General features: G+C 43.3%; 1 protein-coding gene across 1 annotated transcript in view; it reads right to left on the minus strand.

The window, feature by feature from the left end:
* Positions 1 to 3,959, minus strand: part of cacna1ab (calcium channel, voltage-dependent, P/Q type, alpha 1A subunit, b) — a 121,551-nt gene extending 117,592 nt beyond the window's left edge. The window contains 1 exon segment of the mRNA XM_055224199.1: positions 3,673 to 3,959. Within this exon segment, the coding sequence (XP_055080174.1) occupies positions 3,673 to 3,959 (287 nt within the window).
* Between the last annotated feature and the right edge of the window lie 8,867 nt (positions 3,960 to 12,826).

Below are 12,826 nucleotides of genomic sequence, written 5' to 3' on the forward strand. Positions count from 1 at the left end.
CTGAGCTCAGCTGAAAGAACGCCGGCCAAAAAGAGAGGGAGAGAGGAGGGAGAAGGAGGAGGAGAGGAGAGAGGGAGAGAGGGCTCAGCTGAAAGAACGTTGGCCAAAAAGAGAGGGAGAGAGGAGAGAACGGGAGGAGAGGGGAGCAAAGGGGCTGAAAGAAAAATTGGTGGACAGACAGAGAGGGAAGAAGAGACCAAAGAGGGAGAGAGGTAGGAGTATTCAGCTGAAAGAACACTGGAGAGAGGGAAGAAGAGAGGAAAAGAGGAGAGGGGTGGCTCAGCTGAAAGAACGCCGGACAAAAAGAGAGCGAGAGAGGGAGGAAAAGAAGAGGAGGAGACGGGACAGGGAGGAGGGCTCGGCTGAAAGAACGCTGGCCAAAAACAGAGGGAGAGAGGGAGGAAGAGAGGAGGAGAGGAGAGAGGGGAGAGGGAGGAGGGCTCAGCTGAAAGAACGCCGGCCAAAAACAGAGGGAGGGAGGAGGGGGTACAGGGAGAGACAGAGGAGGGGGTCTCAGCTAAAAAGACCTGGATGCAAGCAGCAGCCAAAAAGAGGAGGGAAGAAGAGACAGGAAGAGAGAGGGAGGAGACGGGGGGGCATAACTGAAAGGACTGGATACAAGAAGAAGCCAAAAAAGAGGAGAGGAGAGCTGGAGGAGAGGGAGGAGAAAGGGATACAAGCATAGACTGGAGACAAGCACACAGCAGCCAAAAAGAGGAGAGAGAGGGAGAGAAAGAAGGAGGAGAGAGAGAGGAGAGGGGGGTAGGAGGGAAAGAGTGGGAAAGAGGGAGGGGAAGAGGAGGATGAGAGAAAGAACTGGATACAAGCACACAGCAGCCAAAAAGAGGAGAGAAGAGAGAGGGGGCGAAGGAGAGGAGAAAGGGAGGAGAGGGGGAGAGAAGGACAGAGAGAAGGATGAGGGAGGACTACAGCCACATACCGGCCAAAAAAGAGAAGAGAGAGGGATGCAGATACATAGTTGCCAAAAAGAGAGAGGAGAGAGAGGGACAGAGAGTGAGAAAAAGAGAGAGAACTGGATACAGTCACACATCAGCCAAAAAGAGGAGAGGGAATAGGGGAGGAGAGACGGAGGAGATGGGGAGTGAGGGATACAGTCACATAGTTGCCAAAAAGAGGAGAGAAAGACACAGGAGGGAAAGACAGAGAGAGAGAGAGAGAGGAGATGAGAGGGGAAGAGGGGGGAGAGGACAAAGGATAAGAGAAGAGAAAAATGTAAGAGGAGAGAGAGAGAGAAAGAGAGAGATGAGCGACTTTTAGAGGAGGAGAAGAGAGGAGAGAAGATATGAGAGAGCGGTGGAGACAGAGAGGGAGAGAGAGGGAGAGAAAGAGGAGATTTTGAGGAGATTGGTGGTAAAGGTATCACTAAACATACCACACACCCACTGCGTTGGGCCATTATTATAAGAACATGGACTAAACACACACTCACTTTAAAAACATTTGTCAGAGAAGTTGGACGATTCAAAACAAGAGCTGCAGTTACTTTGAAAATATAGAAAGATCTAAAGACACAGAGCTGCAGGACAGGTCAGAATTCTATAGTGGAATGGTTAATATCTCTATATATCTAGCTGTAATTCCTGGGTCTGTCCACATGAAACAAAAACTGCCAGAAAGTTCAACGTCTTCTCTGTCGGCAGATATGTACTCGAGTGAAATATTTCCTCACCAAGTTGATAAAAATATGCAATACTGTTCAACCATCCAATCACATGTTTATACAAGAGCCCCTCAGTTAAAAGCCAAGATATATATTGTGTATTTGACGACACTGCGCCTGCACGTTACACCTGGTAAACTGCTCCTCCTCTTCTTCTTAATCAAGGTTCTCATCTGCACCGAGATGCTATTACTTTCCCCCTTTAATGTTCCACAGTATGGCATTAAATTCATCTGTCTCCACGAAGACAAGTCGCTGGTGCCACCAATTACAGGGCAGATCTGTCGCATGTTTTTCAAAGTAGTTTTTTTTGTTGTTGTTTTCTGCATTTAAAACACTTGTATGATTAAGTAGATGTTATAAATACGTATAATGCCATACTCTGGAACATTCTGAGCAAAGCGGATAAATGACATCTTCATGAAGACAAGCGGGTAATAGTTTTAAATGCAGCTATGGGTGCACCAATCTAGCTTTTTTTCAGTTCCAAACATCTGCTGAAATCGTAACTGACTCCAGACTGAAAACAGCATTTCTTCCCTGAATGATAAAATATATATAAAATAAGACAAAATGGATCTAAATGTGTTATGTCGCTGTTATTTAACTACAGAACAGGGCCAAATACAAGCTCTGTTCTGGATGACATAGGCTTGTAGGCCCAGTAGAGATCACTAGATTACTCAAACATGCATGGGCGACATTTAAAATCTCTTCAGGCATGTTTTTGATGAGGAAACAATGTTATAAGATGGTAGAAAGTTCCCAAAAAAATTGACTGTGCATAATACGCCCTCTTTAAAACAAAAGTCTAACAATGGATGGATTATCTGAGGTCCAGACTGAACTCAACCAAACCAGATCAAACATCACCAAAGTTTGGAAAGACACTGCGCTGGCGACGAGCAGCAAAGAACATCTGCCTCAAAGCTCTCCAAATCCCAAAACGAAATCACCCATGGCAAAACTTGGACTTGAGTAGAACTGAAATGACACTAAACCAGTATTTAAACACCAAAAAGCAAAATAAGCTTTAATACCATTCTGTTCAAAGTTCACATTTTAAACGCGTCCAGAAAAATTGACAAAAACACTGAAATCTGAACTGACAAACCAATACAAGAATCACATGTTTAGGGCTGGTGGTTTTATGTAAAATGAGACAGGACATTTTGCCGTTTGTGAAGGAAACTATAAAACTGCAGCCTTTGCGACTTCTTAATTGCGTCCATTCAAATTTCGATTTGATTGCGATTACACATTTTAAACATAAGCCACCTACCGGAGCAGCACCAGACGAACCTACACCATCACCTTAATTAACTCAAACACAGCATTACAAAATGACATGTTTCAGAAGATTTAAGAATGAATAATCTAATGACAACTATTCAGTTTCCACATACAGCCCAGTATGTGCACCCGAACCTCCTCTCAAGCCTTGGGATCCTTGATTAACAAATATTTTCTTCATGACCAGGGCCTGTAAATCCTATGTGCACAAAATCCATCTCTGAAGTCAGTTGTTTCAGACATGGCCTACACAACCAAACATGAGCATTCAGAAGACACGTTCCACCCAATTTTCTCTAAAACTTAATGATCTTTTTCTTTTTTTTTTGTAATTCAGATAAGTCATTTTAGCAAACATCTTTCCTCCCAGACAAACAGCAGGTTTGAAGCTAACTGCAGGCCTCCTTCTCTCCAGATGGCTTGCTCATAGACTTCTACAGCGTAAGGAGAACCAGAGGTGCCAATGCCAAGCTAAAGGGGTAACAATAAGACAGTTTAGGACCACGAAATGCTCAAACTGTGATGATTTCAGATGAATTCAGCCAAAAATAAATCAACAACTCTTTCATCCATCCCCAGACTGCTCCGTTCACACAGGCCACACCTCACGCACTCTCCCCCAGTGCCCCCACCTGAACCCCGGTACCTGCGCTCCCCCTGCCCGCCTCTCCGCTCCCAGCCGCGGGTGTAAAGGATATGGCCACTCCGTGATCTTCTTGGCGTACTTCCTCACCACGTTGTCCTCGCTGAAGAGGAAGAGGGATCGGTTGACCGTGAGGCAGCTCTGGCGCACCGGGATGGGGTTGTACAGCGCCATGGTCCTCGCTCTTTGGGCCATGGACTGCTTGTACATCCGCTGCGCTCCCGGGGGTCCTCCCTGCCTGCTGCCGCCGCGGTTGGGCCCTTGTCCGCCGGCTTGTCCACCGCCACCTCCTGCCCCTCCTCCGCTGTACCTGTTGGGCATCTCGTCGCCGAAACGCGCCATTCTGCAAACACCGAGAGGTCAGCCGGGCCTTCCGAGTGACCGCTCCACATGCCACCCGCCCCGGCAGTGCACCCGCTCTGCTCCGGCGTGTCCGTGCGTCTTCAGCGCCTACCAGCCCGCTCCATCTGCTACACGGGAGGGGGAAGGGTGGCTCTGTGTCTCCTGCCGGAGCTGCGGCTGCGCTGGGCTTTGAATGGACAACCCAAGAACCGCGTGAGAGTGGAGAATCTCAAGTGTCTAAAATGGAAAATGTCCGCGCTCAGATGTGTCCACGGAGAACCGCGAGCCCGCGCCTGGTGCACGAGGAGCCTCTCCACTGCGTCTCTTCGCCTCTCCACATCCGCAGTTCCCTCACCCCTCCCTCGGCCCCGCGCGCTTCTGAGCCAGATAAAAATAGCAAAAAAGATATGAGTGAAATCTTTAATAATTCATTTTTTCTTCTCGTCTCGTGCCATATATCCGCAGTGTGTGGCGAGGACGCGCGCGCCCCTCACTCCTCGCTCGCTCGCTCCTTTTCGCTCACGCGGCGCCACGACGAAGGGGGCTTCCCCAAAATCCGCGCGCGGTGACATTTGTTGATATTTAGTGATGGACGGTGCGGCATCCCCCCTCCTCTCTCCTCTCTCCTTCCCTCTCTCCTCTCCTCGCTCCTATCTCCTCCCCTCTCTCCTTCGCCCCTCCACCTCCTCCTTCTTCTTCTCCACCAAGGCGCCGCGCACTGATTTTGGGCGTTGATTGCGCGCACTTGGAGATAGGAAAATACAGCAGTTTTTCACCCCAGCACACGGCAGTCTCCCCTCCCCCTTACGCGACAGAAAAATCCCCAAAAGTCGTCAGGTGAAGATCAAGTGTCCATCACCAAGAATCATCTGTAATCCAGGCTGTGGAGCGGAAGAATCCAGAAGCAGGAGCGGGCTCGTGGTGCTCCGCCGCCGGGTACAAACCGTGCAGCGTCCCCGCCCTGCAGCATCGCCCCCGCGGCCTCTTTGCTCTCCTGTACCCGTGGTGAGGGCTCTGGCTCCCGCAGAGGCAGGCTCCGTGTCGCGCTGCTCTGGATTTGGAGGAGCGGAGAGTAGAACCGTGCCCCCTCCCCTCGTGCGCACTCCTCCTGTCCGCGAGCCCACTCCCCGCAGACCCTCACCACAAACACGGCACGCGGGCTCCAGCGAGAGGCAATTACGCAACTCGGCTGCCAAACACTAAAATACACTTTAGCACCGCGCAGAGGAGCGGACTGGAGCAATCCAACATGATTCATGTCAGAATAAACCAGAGGAGATGTGGTGTAGTCCTGGTTTAGTCTTGGTAAACTCCTGGTTCATACCTGGTTTAATCCTGGTTTAGTTCTGGTGTAGTCCTGGTTTAGATCTTATTCAGTCCTGGTTCTGTCCTGGTTCAGTCCTGGTGTAGTCCCGGTTTAGTCCTGATTTATTCCTGGTTTAGTCCTGGTTCAGCCCTGGTTTAGTCCTGGTTTAGTCCTGATGTAGTCTTGGTTTAGTCCTGATGTAGTCTTGGTTTAGTCCTGGTTCAGCCCCGATTTAGTCCTGCCTCCTGGTGTAGTTCTGGTTGACAGCTGGCTTCCAGACCTAGTCCTGGTTGTATTCTGACTCAAATCTGGTTCTTTCCTGGTTCCTTATACAAACTCAAAAGGAACTTTACACTTGCTTTAGTCCTGGTTTAATCCTGGCTTAATCCTGGTTCAGTTTTGGTTTAGTCCTGTTTTAGTCCTGGCTTAGTCTTGGTTTAGTCCTGGTTTAGCCTCTAAACTGAGAATCAGTCCTGCAACTTGAATGCTGCGGATGAATAAAATTTGATGTCAACGTAAATGATGATAAAAGATGAGAAGTGGTGGAGTCTTAGTTGAGTTATGGTTTAGACCTGGTCTAGAACTTTTACAGTCCTGATTTAGTCTTGGTTTAGTCTAGATTTGGTCATAGTCCTGTGTTGATTCTGAGCTATCTGCAGTGCTTGATTTTCTTGTTCAAACTTGGTAAAGTCCTGGTTTATTCCTTTGTCATTTTACAGATTTGTTTTGGCCTGGTTTAAACTTGGTGTATTTTGGTCCTGATTTGGATCTGAAACCTGGTTTAGTAGTGATTCAAACCTGGTTGAGTCCATTCAAGATCTAGTACTGGTTGTGTCCTGGTTTAGAGCACTATTTCCCCTTTAGGGAGCACTAACTCAAAGAGAAGCCACCTGATTTAGTCCTGGTTTAGTCCCTGGTTTAGTCCCTGTTGAGTCCTGGTTTCCCCATATGGAACACAGACTTTAGGGTGCTTTAGATTTAGTGTTGTTTCAGTCCTGGTTTCAGACTGGTTTGGTTCTGGTTTGAGCCCAGCTTGTTGGAGATTTGGTTTGGTCCTTGTCTAGTCCAGCTTTAGTCCCAATTTTGATGTGGTTATTGTTATGTTTAGACCTGGTTTAGTTCTGGTTTAGTCCAGGTTTAGCTTTTAAAAGGAGAACCAATTATACAACTTGGCTCAAAATATGCTGGGAGGTTGTAGGTTAGACTCCTGATCTTTCTCTGTGCATGTTCTTCCTGTGTTACTGTGGCAGAGTGGTTATCCTGTCCCCTCCTTTCTCTCTCCCTCTCTCTCTCTTTCTATCTATCTAGCATCTCCTCCCTCTCTTCCCTCTCTCCTCTCCATCTGTCTTTTTGGCACAGACTCTGAGCTTTTGATGCATTTCAGAGGAATATTTGTTGGGGCTGAACACTGAGCTGTCACGTCTCCAGACCTAAACTCAAAATGGAGGAGATGCCCAGAACAGAAAGACAGAAAAAAGCCATGTGTCCGGATTTAAAAATATAACTCAAATTTTAAGAGATATTTGGATTTATTTTTTTTTTTTTTTTAATGATTGCCCAAATCTGTTCTACTTTAAAACAGGATCCGTATGGTGCTTCACATTCACAGTGCGTAGTTGTGAGCACAATTAGACAGAACGAATGACTCTAAATGATGATATTATGTTAACGCTTTTGGGTCAAAAACATCTAAATCTGAGTGTGAGCTACCTCCAGTGGCCAAGTTCTATGTGACATGACACAAAACTGCCCTGATTACAGCCAGGTGTTTCTGATTACAACCACCTGACTGCAGCGGTGGATACCTGTTAGACCAATCACACTGTTCCGTGTACCTCCAGGCCCCGCCCCTTCTCCCCCATCACTCTCCCCTTTCCTCCAATCACTGCCCATTTTAGCAGCTCTGTTTGAAATGTGGTTGTGGGCGGAGTTTAGGCTCTTAGTCCCACTTTCACGTTCACAGTAGATAGTTGTTAACACAATTAGGAGAAACAGACAGAATGAATGATGCTAAATGATGGGATTTTCTTAACTGGTAATTACTGCGATTTGTTTTGATTTTGTTTTGATTGATTTTGAGTTTTAGTTTAGTCCTGGTCCTGGGGTAGACCTGGTTTCATACAGGTTGTAGTATCAGATTAGACTGGTGCTGTCCATGGTTCTGAAAAGGCCAATGACAGGCTCTCAGAACATGTGAACTGTCTACAGGTCTGCTCTAAGAGGAGTTTAACCCTGATTTAGTCTTTGTTTAGTCTTTGTTTAACTAACTAACTAACTCAAATAACTTGCAAGCTACAAATCTTTACATGCTAAATGGTACATCCATTCTGTCTTGGATTTTGGCTTGATGAAAACTTATCCTTTAAAAACATACCTCAGAATTATGTAACAGTTTAAAATCTAAATGATCATTTTTATTACAGAAACAAATATTGTATCCTAATATATTACAGAAAAGAAACAGTGCAAACAACCTTCCTCTCTGTACTGGATTATGGGGATGTGGTACATGCAGACTTCAGCCTCTACTTTGAAACCATTGTATTCTCTATGAAAAAGTGGGTTATCTATAAGGGACTACTTCAAAAACTGCCAGAATACCTCACCTGTCTGTTAATCATTGATGCCAGAACATTTAATACCAGATCACATGACTGATTAAGGATAAGGACTAGTCGCACCAACACTGAGACGGGAACGAGGGCTTTTACCTGTTTTGCTTCACATGGAATACACTCCAAGGAAAAGTAAAACTGGATACACTGATGACAAAATCGCAATTTAACAATCTGGTAACAAACTTTTATACACCCATCTGCACCTGTGTTAATGTTTTATATGGACTTGTATACTTGTTTGTTTTGTTTGTTTTTTTCTACTTTTGTATTTTAAACGAAAATAAAAAGTATGAGCCCTTTGTTTAGCTCTGGTTTAGTCCTGGTCTAGTCCTGGTTTAGTCTGGATTTTTTCACAGTCCTATTTTTATTCTGGGCTGTTTACAGTACTTGATTTTCTTGTTCAAACCTGCTAAAGTCCCGCTTTATTCCTGGTTTATTCTAGCTTTCTCTGGGTTTTGTAGAAGTCCTGTTTTTGAATTCTATAGGAGCTGTCCATGGTGCTTAACTCTCAGTAAGAAGGTCCTCATTTGGACATGGTACAAGTTTCTCATTCAGACGTAGTCCTAGTCCAGTTTCTTAAATGTGTATTCCAAAGTAAAGGACAGGATGCTGGATATTTATTGCATTTTTGGGCGTAGAAAATGTATTTATGCATGCCACCCCCAATTCAAATAGTGTCCCTTATTAACCTCACTCCCTCCTTCCAAAAGCTAATCAGCAAGGAGTTAATAATAATAATTTTGAAGTACTATGTTATTGGCTGAAGTTATTACAGTATGACAACATCCAGCCAACTATGTAATTATTTATTTATTTATTTATTATTTTCATTGGCAGGCTGTTATTACATTATTGGCTCATCCAGGTTATTACATTATCCAGTTATTATGTTATCCATTGCTACAGGACTTTTATTCCTGGTCTAGTCCCAGTTTAGCCCTGGTTTAGCCCTGGTTTAGCCCCGGTTTAACCCTGGTTTAGCCCTGGTTTAGCCCTGGTTTAGTTGTAGGATTTGTCCTGTTTCCTGATTCTGTGCGAGTGTGGTACTTACACAGCGAAAGGAGTTTAGCCCTGGTCTAGTCCTGGTTTAGCCCTTCTTCAGTCCTGTTTTAGCCATTGTTAATCCTGGTTTAGCCTTTTTCAATCCTGCTTCAGTCCTGGTGCAGTTTTTTCTTACTGCTGGTAGTTTTTTTCCCCGATTCCTGATATTGTAAGCACTGTTCATGGTGCTGAACCATCTGGACAGACTGAACTTTAACTTTGCCTCGGGAAGATACTGTTACCTCCGTCCATCTGCTCCTCGCTCACCTCCTCTCAACTTTTCAATCTAGCACGTCTGTCTTAGAACGGAAATGGATTATGGCAAAAAGATACTTCACTGATGGTAAAATAGTCGCAGTACTAGAAGAACACGATGGTAAAGTAGCAGTAGAAGTAATAAGTAGCAATTGGAATAGATCCTGATAGTTTGGAGGGTAAAGCTTAACCCACTGCACCGCTCTCAGCCCACACAAATCCACAAGTTTCATTAGCTGAATGATCCATGGAGGACCAAAAATGAAATAAATGGGAATAAATAAATAAATAAATAAATAAATAGAAGAATACATGTTAGAATGTGTTTAAAAATGTAAATAAAAATATACATGTGTAAAAAAAAAAAAAAAGGAAAAAATGTAAAAATAAATAATTGTGCAAATAAATTAATAAATATAAAAAAATATATGTTTAAAAAGTATTCACATTACAACATTCTAACGTGGCTTAAGGCTCACAAGAGTCAACTTAGTGTAATGTATGAACTTTATGTATTTATCTAATTGCATATTTATGTTTTCATTCACTTTTTTATACATTTCACCATTTATTCTTGTATTTATTTAATTGTTTATTTCCAACTATGTCCTTTTTGGTACACACTGGTCTGTTTTTTTCAATCTCAAAGAGCCAATGTGAGGGTAAAAGATTTATGGGCCTGTTAAGGACCAGTTCTGTTTGGCCTTGACTCCACTTACCCAGATCCACCCAGCCAGATTCACCGGTTGAGCCGCACCTGGAGCAGCCAGCAATCCACTGGGAAATTAAAGCCTGGAGCGTGCACCACATCAGTGACCAGTGGGATCGTCCGCTGCAGCAGTTTGTTTGGTTATTTAGTTTATTTTTGTATTATATAGTTGTTTAATTTGTATCCACTTTTGAAAATAATTTTGTAAGAATAAATCTAATTCATCACTTTTTTTTTACCATCTCTCCACACTGTTTTGTTCTACACCCAGTTTTAACATAATTTCATTACGTGCCACCACCCCTGGACCAAGTGGCATGTGACAGGGCCTATATCAAATCTGTCTTCAGCTTCACATCTACATGTGTACAGTATGAGACACATGTAGATGTAATGCACACTGTATCTTCTGAGGCTGATACTCTAAGTACAGTGTGATGTGTCCAGGCTCACGTCTGTCGTTGTGGTGACAGCAGAGGAGTAGATCCTCTCATTATCTTGTCCATCGTTCACAACTTTCCTATCATCTCTGTGTCACAGCATATATTTACTATTAGTATTTATTGTTGATGCATGGACAAACCCTGTTTGTGGGGACTAAACATCAGGTCTCCATAAGGTCAATCCTTCAATAACAGATTAAGGCTGAGGTAGGGGTTTGGGTTAAAGGAGCACTGCGTAACCTTTCTGGAACCTTGTAAGATTATTCTTGTGATATTTATGAGTTCACAAACTCAGGAGATTCCATCTTGACAGGCTCACGCTGGTGCCTCACCGCTGAAGACTGGACCAATCATAGAGCATCAGTGTAGTTTGGGCGGAGCTGAGGGTGAAGCTCCCAAACAAACCAAAACAAGCATGGTGACGCTGACAGATGTACTTCAGCCTACTTGATCAGAAATACAGATTATTTAGTTTGTGACAAACGTGCAGAGGGAAGTACTTTGTGCATTTGTGGAGAGACAGATGTCTGTGCTTTTCTCTAAACTGCTTTTAACTCAAGTTTGATTTTCATCTTGTTCCGCTATAGTGGTGCTTCCAATAATCAAACTGGAGTAATCGGTTGAATGTACCAATAGATCCTGATCTCTTCCAGATTGATAAATGTGTAGAACTCAATTGAGAATTACACATATCAGTCTGACATGAGCCAAGTTAGCTTTCTATACCCATCAGCCCCCAGTCCGACTCCAAGAGGATGCTATTGCTTATAGGAAAAGAAATATATATAAAATCGGTCAAGTTGTAGGAGTGAAGATGTTTCTATTGATCCTTGGATATCATCTGTCTCCCATCTATAACTCCATCCTCAGACCCAAATCAAAACAAAGAGAACAATAGAGCTAGCCAGGGTGTTGATAGGTGTGAGAGCACTCATTAGAGGCTTAAATGAATATGCTAAGTATGACTCATGCACAGTGCACACTTAATGTAGCTCAATAGACCTAACCTACAAACAGAAACTGTAAACAATAGGTGTTTTTAGTTTCAGTGTAGTTAGCGCCTCCCTTAAGACAGATATAAGGCCGTGTCCACCAGTAATCTGAGCAGAACGGAAGAAGTGGCTTGGATGAGCAGAGAAAAGTCTTCACTCCTACAACTTTTTGTCCAGTTGGCAGATTTTATTTATTTATTTTTTACTATGGATCATACCTGGACTACTGAGGGATTACACAGACATCTTATGCCATAGGATTGTCAAAAGTATCAATTATCAGATATTAATCAATACTAAAACTAGTACTGAAACTAGATACTCATTTGAGCAGGTACTGATACCAAAAAAGTCACATTCACAGGATAGAAATGAACCTTTCCTGAATAGATTTAGAATGATCTTGAGCTGTATAAGACACATAGAATAGTATACACCCATGGACCACTATGGAACCTACTGAACGACTGAGGGATTACATAGATATGAGGGAATATAAAAGAAAGAACTATGATTTAATGTTGAAAATCACATTCAATCATCTAAAAGAAAGAGTGTTTTTTATCATCATCGTGCTCTGAGAGTTGGTATTGAGTATCGAGTATTGAGTCTATTCCTTAGCATCAAAATCGAATGTGAAATTTTAGTATCATGACAACACTAATAGCCTGTAATTTCCACAGTATAGCATTTAAACATATTTAGCATTTTCATAAAGACAAACTGGTGGAGGACGAGTTATACCGCGCTCTCTGTGACTTTGGTTAAAGTTAGGATCAGTCTTTAGGAAATGAATGAAAGTCAATGGAATGTTCCCAAGAAGCATGGAAACCCAACGTCATCGTGTGTGTATGTGTAAGTTATATCTTTTACGTCATCACGGCCGGATTTCCCGCTTTGGAGCAGAGGGTGAACTGACCGGCTGGTTACCACTGACGTTCTGGGCAGAGTGTCGGGAAGACCAAAGGGGGGAGATGGGGGAGGGGCTGAGGAGATGGCCAAGATTACTCATTACTCAATAATTACTGTAATAGAAGAGAGGGGGGGTTAAAGGGGTAAGGAGCAGTTTTGTGTCACTATTTGAAGGAAACAAAGCACTGAGTCATGGGTGAATAACAACAAAACAAAACAAAAGTACAATTCGAACAGTTTATCAGTACTTCACTTCAAACATTTTACTTAAAGGACTTTAATCTATATTATAATGTTGGTTCCTCATCACAAACCCTGCATATTTAGGCTGTGTTCTTTTCTCAAACTGAAAACACTCTGTTCCCCTTTGTGATGTCATTAAGTGGTAATACAGGAAATGCGCCACTGTGTTTTTAAAATCCATACAACTTCACTCAACTGAACAATATTCAAACAAACAATATTCAAAAACAAAAGCATCAATTTATGAGTTTAATTGAGGCTAAAAATAACTGTTAACCTTAAAACTACCACTTAATGACATCACAAAATTTTGAGGTCTGGAGATGTAGACATACTAAACTCAAACAT

This window comes from Periophthalmus magnuspinnatus, chromosome 1 (genome assembly GCF_009829125.3).
Source record: "Periophthalmus magnuspinnatus isolate fPerMag1 chromosome 1, fPerMag1.2.pri, whole genome shotgun sequence".
NCBI classification, from domain to species: Eukaryota; Metazoa; Chordata; class Actinopteri; order Gobiiformes; family Gobiidae; genus Periophthalmus; species Periophthalmus magnuspinnatus.